This window comes from Cyprinus carpio, chromosome B7 (genome assembly GCF_018340385.1).
Source record: "Cyprinus carpio isolate SPL01 chromosome B7, ASM1834038v1, whole genome shotgun sequence".
NCBI lineage: Eukaryota > Metazoa > Chordata > Actinopteri > Cypriniformes > Cyprinidae > Cyprinus > Cyprinus carpio.
In genome coordinates this window covers 42,086,271-42,095,424 of record NC_056603.1, presented here as the reverse complement: position 1 = coordinate 42,095,424, position 9,154 = coordinate 42,086,271, and the positions used below count along the sequence as shown (strand labels likewise).

Here is a 9,154-nt window from a genome sequence, read left to right as displayed (position 1 = left end):
TTAATAAATGTACATTTATTTTTATCTTTTATAAGGCCTAAACAGCCATTTGCATTTTGATTGCAGGATGGGGATCATAGTCATAGATCTCAAAATCCTCTGCCTGGAAATCATCAATTCGTTCAACTTTGCGTTTGATCCTGAGTTTGGGGAATGGACGCGGCTCTCGCTGAATCTGTGGATACAAGACGAGTGTCAGAAACATACTTTCTGCATATTTACACTGGAATTTTACATGGACAGCATTTATGGGTGAAGGTGATAAAAGTCTAAATCTAAAGGTATTTGCACACTATGTCTGAAATTCTCGTCTGAAGTTTTCGCACGTTAAAAAATAAATACGACCTTATGTTGCGTCAATCATGTTTACACACTGCCTCCGAAAGTTTCGTCCGTCATAAAAAACTTCGGAGCAGGTTCGATTTTCTACGTTTTCACATTTATAGCAAGCATTTTGATAGGAAAGGATGACGAATATGAAAAAAAAAAAATCGGTAAAAACGCAAGTGTGCAAGGGCCTTATCACCTACAGAAATCCCTGTAGAATTATGCATGTAGTTTAACTTTATTGAATTTGTGCAACATACCTGCTCTTTCAACGGCTCAATGTGATTGGTGTAGATGTGGGCATCACCTAATGTGTGCACAAAATCCCCAGGCTGCAATAAAAACAAAACAAAATAAAAGATGAGTACAAAATATATTCAACGAGTTCTATTTCAGTCCATGAAAAAATAAAATAAAATAGCATGATTGAAGATTTCACAAGCTATGATCTGAAACCATAAAGCACAAATAACGTTTGTTACACTTAACTAAAACCATTAGCTACACAAACCTTAAATTTCCTGATTAAAGTCTAGTAAAGTCTAGTCTGGATGACTTGTTTTACTGTCATTACAGCACACTGAATGATTAAATCATCATGTGGTGAAATGTGTTCACCTGGAGTCCGGTGATGTGGGCGATCATGTAGGTCAGCAGGGCGTAGCTGGCGATGTTGAAAGGCACACCCAGACCGATATCACCAGAGCGCTGGTACAGCTGGCACGACAGCTCACCGTCTGACACGTAAAACTGACACAACGCATGGCACGGGGGCAACGCCATCAGAGGGAGGTCTGTCGATAAAATAAATCTGTCATCATGCAGAAATGCTTTAAGTTGTGATACTGGAGTGCAAGTGTTTTAGCCCGTCTTGTTGGCAGAGGATATTTACACTAGCTCCATCCATAAACAAGTAAGGGATGTCAACACTATAAGGGATGTCAACACTATACCGTCAGCTCCAGTGAACCGGGTTTGAAGCCACCTTTTACCAAACTTTTTTTTCCTCCCTTTTCAGTTCTCGTATCACATTGGAAAGGGATTCATTTAAAAAAAAAATGAAGGAAATAATCAAAAAGTTGAAAATAAAGTATAGGGTAGGTGTAGGGAGGGCTTTGTTGTCCCAATAAGGTGGCATCCATTTAATAATTTGAATTAAAATTATAATTTACACTCAATACGTTATTACTGCATACGGTTTTATAATGTACTATAATACTGAGGTGCAGATGATTGCCACTATTTGCAATTAGTAGTATAAATAGCAGAAAATCCTGCTATTTTAACAGTGTAAACAATCTATCGCTATCTGCATATTGTTAAAAATACTGCTATTTTCACCCAATGTAAATAGCATCTATCGCTAAGAAAATATGCTATTTTCACTTAGCCGCTGCCTTAAAAATACACTAACTACTTTAAATTAAAAAGTGTAAAAATATATCTTTAAATATACTGTTAGAAATTGTTTTCAGTAACAGCTAAAGTAAAATATTACATTAAAAACTTCAACCCTTTATATTTAAACTTTTTAAAGTGCTAAAATTGCTAAACCTGAATTGCTATTGTTCTTAAAATTAAAACAAACTTAATTGCATTTGGAAATTGAAATAAAGATGAAATAAAATATTAAATATTAGATGAAAAGTTTAAGCTTGAAAGAAAAATAAATGTTTAAAAAAAAAAAAACTGGGCAACTAACTGAAATAAGTTTAAGTACTAAAACTGTAAGAACTAACTTAATTGTTATTGTTTTTTTTTATTGTTAGCTGAAAAACTATTAAAAATGTTTTTGTAACTAATAAAAAAAACTGAAAAATATATATTTTAAAAATTACAAATTTGAAAACGTTGCCTTGGCAACTAAACGAAATAATTTTAAATACGAAAATACCGAAGCTTAAATTTAAATAAAACTAAATCTAAATAGAAATATTTTAAGAAAAAGCCTCTAAGTGCCATTTGAAATTTTCTTCGGAAATTAGCATTTTTCTGTTTATGTTCAGTTATTTCACTTAAATGGCAATGAACAGGTTCTTTTCAAGGCTTTTGCATTTGAACTCTTACCAAAACGACAAAAGCACGTAACAAAAATACTTAAACTTAAATTAAAATGAACACTAACTAACTAAATAAATAAATAAATAAATAAAAGGCACTCCAAAACATTAATAAATGTGATCATAATATATAAATAATACTAAAGTAAGACTGCTGGAGGGTTATGAACTTGATCGAGACCTTTGGGATTCCAAGCACACATGATGATCCTCCGGTCTTCTGGGTTCGACCTGATGGTGTCGATCACTTTCTGTAACTGGTCCACACCTTGCCCAGAGTAATCCATGGAGAGAAGAAACCATAGACAAGCTCAGACACAAAGTCCTACCATACATGCATTAAAAGAGAAGAGTTCGAAACAGCTTTCAAATTTTGTGGTCTTTCAATTAACGAGATCTTGTATAATATCATGTAATAATGTGTGGGTCCTACACCATATGCTCAGTTACGGTAAAGCACATCACTGCTATCACATGTCATGTCAGCTGGCTGTATATAAAGAAGGGCACTTACCAGTGTGCATGTCTTTGTATTCAGCTCCAAAGTGCCTCCACTGAAAGCCATACACGGGACCCAGATCTCCTTCCTCACGATCGCTAAAGCCGCTCTTATCCAGAAACTCCCTGGAGCCGTTAGCATCCCAGATCCTCACACCCTTCTCGGACAGCTCTCTGGCATTGGTTGAACCCTAAACACAATAGAAAGATGCAACCAATTCGGTAAAAACGCAAAATGCATAAAAACGTCTGGAACATCGATCAGTCACGAGTTTATTGTCATATGCACAGGAAACACACTCACACTCTACAATGAAATTCTCTAGCAGCCAGAGTCATACAAATAAGTACAAAAACCACAAAGACACATTATAAAGTTACGAGTGCTAATGCATGTACGTAAGAGTGAGTGCAATAAATCCTGCATCTATCTACATATATATATATATATATATATATATAAGGTATATGAAATGTATACATGACCAATAATGATAAGGTATTTAAAGAGCATATGTATATAACTAGGGATGCACCGGTTGACCGGCCATAAATCGGAACTGGCTGGTTTTTGCTTAAAATACACGATCGGCAATCGGCCTGTTTTTGGTCTTTTTTCGGACGATTTTTCCGGAAGTGCGCCCACGTGCACAAACTGCATTGTAATCATTCACTATCGTGTCATTTGTGTGGAAGTATTTCGAAATCTGTGCGCAGGACACGGGCAGCCGTTCAGCGCTGGAAGTGCAGAGCTACATGTCTGAGGCACAGATAGCAGGAAGTGAACAGCCGCTGGTGTACTGGCGCACAAATAAGAGCCCCTTTCCTGCGCTCACTGAAGCTGCGTGAGCCCTACACAAGCGCAGACAGTGAAGGGATGTTCAGCTCAACTTCTCACGTGTTGGATGAGAAACGAAACGGACTAAAACTGTGACAAAACTGAAATGTGTTTTTTTTTTTTGCAAAGTAGAACTTGCATACACGTTTGAAAAGCCAGAAGTAAACGTCAGTTCTGTATAAGATGATTATTTTTATTTTAACTTAAAATTACATTTACTTAATTTGATTTAAAAATCACCTGCTGTAGCACACTGAAAAAAAGTGTTTCATTCATCCAATTAAATTTTTTTAGGGTAATGATTCAGATTTATATTTTTTTAACGTGAGCCAATAGTTATTTATGTTTCATTGGCTCAAGCTAAAAAAATACAGATGTGAATCATTACCCTATTTTTTTTTTTTTTTTTTAAATTGGACGAATGAAACACTTTGCATCTTTGTTTTATTCGCACCAACATGATTTTAACATTTTGGAATAATTTATTTATATAGCATACTTTATTTAGTCTCACTGGTAAAGACCTTTTTTATTTAAAACCAAATTTAAAAACTAAAACAAATACTGAATGCTGATTAAGAAACATCTTGAATGTGTGTTGATTGTGTTGTTTGGATTGAAGAGCTATGCAGTTGTTGCCTTTAATTTCACATGGTTACAGTTAATCTTTTCATTTAAGGCCAGTTCAATGTAGTTTCAACCCAATTCAAAAACAAAAGCTAAATGCTGATGTCTGTACCATCTATGTTTGTATTGAATTTAGTCTACTTACTGTGCAGTCACTGCCGTTAATTTCAGATGGTTACGGTTATTGTTTTCAATAGCCAAAAGCCAGTTTGGCCTATTAAATACCAAATAAACATCTTGTTTATGTATATTTTCCTTCTTTCTTGATTGTTGCTTAAAGAAAAAAGAAAAGAGAAAAAAAAATCGGAAATCGGTATCGGAATCGGCCATGAAAAATCATGATCGGTGCATCCCTATATATAACCATATAAACATGAAGCATATATATGCATGTAAAGTGTTATATTAGTGTATAAAGTGAGCAGTGCAATGTAAACAGACAAATATGCATGTAATGAGGTAGGTTGGGGACAGACTAAACATAACAAACAAACGAAGTAGCAGTAGTAGTATATTTTTATTTAATGCCACGTCAGCATCTTAAGCGATTTTCATAGCAAAAACAATTAAAAACAATACAAGTATAACAAATGCAATAAAAACCAGCAAACCATCACATGTTATATTACACATGGGTTTGTACAGAAACTGCTAAATGAAATTCAAGGACTTTTCAAGCACTACATTTTTGGTTTTCAAGCACTAAAATCAGAGATCACAATATCATTATCATCTTAAAAATTCTATATAAATATGTTGAATATGACAGAAAGAGGACTCTTGCAGGGCATGCATTGAGTAGGGTCTTCACCTTTAAGCACAAAATGTTTGTACGACTCATCTGGTGAATACCACTCGATCAAATCTAGTTTTAAAAGAAATTAAAAATCGGTTTAAAAATTTCCGGATGGATTTCAAGTGATTTATAACTGTATTTGTACATGCATCCCACTCTTCTTGCCACTTATTTAACATATAACGCTTGATAACAGTTCTGATCTCCTGATGAATGGCTGCATCAGCTCACTGTTTCCCGAAAGCCCTCAGGAACATGAAGAAAAAGCTAAATATAGAAATATCACTAATAGCGTGGGATATTTCCCTACCTTGATAAACCACAGCAGCTCCTCCAGTATGCCTTTCCAGAAAACCCTTTTGGTCGTCAACAGAGGAAACTGATCTGTGAAAGCGATTAGTAATGATAGTTTAGTACCACTTCAGCATTAGAGTCTACAGAAGAAACACACTCAGCTAGATTTTGGATGACCTGGGTTTTTTTATTTTTTGTTGAACTACTGGTCTGCTAATGTGATTCAAGCGAAACAGCATTCACATGCGAGTGCTTCTTTCGAGACGTTAACTTCATCCGATCTGGTTTCCAGGAAGGTTTAAAGGAAGGTTTATTATTATTATATATTTATATATATATATATATATATATATATGATTAAAACACTATACATGACATAAACAAACATTATACATGAAACAAATAATTTCACACTGGAGGGGCTGTATACAAATACATATTTATATACAAATATTAAAGCGTTTACAAACTTTCACCGTGTAAATTGCTTTTTGTTTTATAGAAAAGCGTATAGTATCAATATAATGCTCCATTTCCTACCTAAAAGAAAAAAAAAAAAAGTTTTTTTTTGCATGAGAACTTATATTTGTGAATATGAAATTTTGCATGTAAAAATAAAAAAAAGATTTATGATGTAAACCTGACTGTGCTTTTCTTTGCTGTTCTCCAATATACCAAATAATACATGATTATTAATATTTTGTGCAATAAAAATCACATACATTTTGCCAAAATAGTTTTACAAAAGTGCAATGCCAAAACAAATGTACCACAGTTTCAGGGCAACGGAGACAAAAGGAGCAACTAAATTAAAATTGTACCAAGATAATATTTGTCTGGGTTAAACCTGTGTATAATTTTGAATGATACTAACTTAACCCTGTTTGTAATTAAATATTGATTAGGTATTAACCAAAACACTATACTGTCTGTCAGCTGATTCCAGGCAAAGACACACTGTCTCACTGAAATAAAGCTCTTACAGGACTGTTGTGTGATTTAAGAGAAAAACACATGGTGCCTGACTGTACATCAGAACTTATTACACCAGACAGAGACCACTGCTGGAGGTTAATTCTTGTCTGATGTCTAAATAACAAACAAACTTCGTTGACTTGTTGCTAAAAGACGTTGTGATGCCATTGCGTGATGACGTCATTGCGTAATCAAGACGCACATTGTCACTGCGTCAAATCTCACCAAAAAAATAAAACTAAAATGTATCATTTAGATTTGTTTGAAAAGTAATAACTACATAATAAGATATTAAAACAAATAATTTTAATTTTAAATAGAACATTGAATTACCGAACACGTACATTTTTGAACAATTCGAGGGTTTTTTATTAGCTAGTGAACTAGTAAGTGTACATTGTGTGCGATTATAGAGTTAAGCAGTGCATTAGTAGTCAGTGTGCTACACTCGAAGAAACAGCTGCAACAATAGGGCACGATCTACTGTGCTAATGTGAAAGGATTTTCTGTACTGATTTTTCACGCATTGTATTTTGTGTTTTCAAGTTGCAGGGTTACACCGAATAATAGAGAGTTAACGGATTTATCCTGAAAAATTACTAGCGTTAGCGCCTTTTCCATTTTTCTGTATTTTCCTAACACTGTAACGTTACTAACTGATCAACAATCGCAGGTTCAAGCTCCTAACAGAGTGTAGGCTATCTATCATATGTTCATCAAATGTTATTATTATTAAGTGGAACGATTTATATAACGTTAGTCACTAAACACGGCTAAATGACTAACGAAGGCTAACGTTAAATGTGTTGCTAGGTGCTGCTGGAAGAAAGGGTTGCTAGGGTAGGGTGAGAAGATGCTAGAGAATAGCTCAGCAGTTATCTAACAAACACCTCTGAGGCTGTATCTCGCCTGCGTGCCGAACACCGAGATCACTCCGGTCCCGGTCCGGTCGCCTTTCCTCGCGCCGCTCCGCAGAACCCGCTCGACCAGACTCAGGTAACCGCGCTCGTCACACAGCAGAGAGAACTGCTCCTGCCCTCCTCGCGCATCTCCCGTCCTGTCTTCTGCGTCAGAGTGATGCCCGTTTGTGAGCTCCACCGCGGTGCTGGACATCTTCTTCTGCTGGAGACTAGATTTAATCCTAAACTCGGGCTGAAAGCAGACGCGCGGTTTATTATTCCCGCGAAAATGTTCGTCGTCTTCTTCTTTGAGTTTTTCTCTGGCGGGTTACAGCTGCATACCGCCACCTACGACACTGGAGTGCGTAAAATCAGTTCTGCATTGATCTCAACTTATATTTGACCGGTTTCATATAAAATTATTAAACTGAGTAGAAAGTAGAACTTTAATTTTTCTTTTCCATCCAGTTTTGATAATAACGAGGCCCCCAGACACCCTCGGGCCCCGGAGGTTTCAAGCACAAATGATAGTTGTGTGTGCGTGAGAGAGAAAAATACTAATATTTAACTTTTTAAATGGTGCTCTAGTCCATTTCAGACTGTATTTTGTTCATTGCTAACTTTTTTTTTTGTAATATAATGCATATGGCTCCAGACTGCAAACCGGCATCATCTTGACATGCTTTTATTTTTTATTTTCTTTATTAATTATTTTTTTTCACAGAAAAGATTTTGTTCATCAACCCAGAAAACCTGGCGTTTTGTTTATTAACCAGCGGCCTGTGGACCCCGATTGGTCCTTGATGTAAAATATCAGCATATTTCATATAAATATTTGTATTTCTAAAATATCAGTGTTTTGACACATGAGATTTTCCCATAAAATAAGTCAAATGATATTTGAGCATATAGCTAAATATTGGACAAACTAACTTACAGTGAATTATGCAATTAATCGTCACAAACACATCTACCAATGAGCCAAATGCTGGTCCAGTGACGTTTAAAAGGCTTATTAAAAAAAAAAAATGTTCAAGATTCAAGATTTGTATTCGTCACATACACAATTATAGAGCATATATGACCAGCAGTGAAATGTGAGTCAGGTCCGCTCCATGGACAGTGCAATTATTAAAGAATACAACACAGATGAAAATATACATAAATATAGCTATGAAAGAATGAAATAAAAGTAAACAATAAAAATATAAGAACAATATATATATAAAAAAAGATATATACTGTAGAATTAATTAAATACAGAATGGAAAATAATGTTCATGAAAGTTAACTGTAGTGTTAAATATTAAGATACACAGGGATGTACAAGAGGCAATGTGCATATGTGCATCATACTGTAGTCTTAATTATTATTTAGTAAAAGTTTAGGCTATTTAATCCCAATTTTTTTCCCAGACATGAAAATATCCAAATAATGTGTCATTGGTAACCCTTTTAAATAATCAATAATTCTTTTCAGAATTGTTTTGGGGGAAAAAAGTGTGTGAAAAATGGTTTTATGGTCGGTCACAACTGTGTTAATGTGTATAAATTAACGTATTTCTGCAGGCAAAAATAAAGTTATATATCTTAGTCCAGCTATTTTAAACTGTTTGATCACATTCTGGGGTTACTGTTACACTTAAATAAATAAACCCTTATACAACACTGACAGAAAAACTGAGATAAAAGACAAAAAATACACCCATCAACGTAGTTCAAAACTGTTACTTTTTTGTAACATATATCATAATTTTTTTATATTAATGCTACCAGTATTACAACATCAATATTGCAACTTATTTGAACTTTTAATTCAGTGCAACATTTTAGTCCAATT

General features: G+C 34.6%; 1 protein-coding gene across 1 annotated transcript; it reads right to left on the bottom strand.

Moving 5' to 3' along the window:
- On the bottom strand, positions 1-7,639 carry LOC109093895 (thymidylate synthase). The gene is made up of 7 exons (XM_042728723.1): positions 7,306-7,639; positions 5,457-5,530; positions 2,902-3,076; positions 2,569-2,670; positions 946-1,121; positions 588-659; positions 1-175 (listed from the first exon to the last, which is right to left on the bottom strand). The coding sequence occupies exons 1-7, from the start codon at positions 7,526-7,528 to the stop codon at positions 38-40; spliced, it is 960 nt and encodes a 319-aa protein (XP_042584657.1). The 5' UTR covers positions 7,529-7,639; the 3' UTR covers positions 1-37.
- Between the last annotated feature and the right edge of the window lie 1,515 nt (positions 7,640-9,154).

Excerpts from the sequence above, each read along its gene's own strand:
- LOC109093895 (XM_042728723.1), bottom strand. The coding sequence starts at position 7,528 with ATGTCCAGCACCGCGGTGGAGCTCACAAACGGGCATCACTCTGACGCA. Across the intron at positions 1,122-2,568 it reads GTGTGCTTGGAATCCCAAAG|ACCTCCCTCTGATGGCGTTG; the intron begins GTCTCGATCAAG and ends TTTTATCGACAG. Across the intron at positions 660-945 it reads CCCACATCACCGGACTCCAG|CCTGGGGATTTTGTGCACAC; the intron begins GTGAACACATTT and ends TTTTTATTGCAG.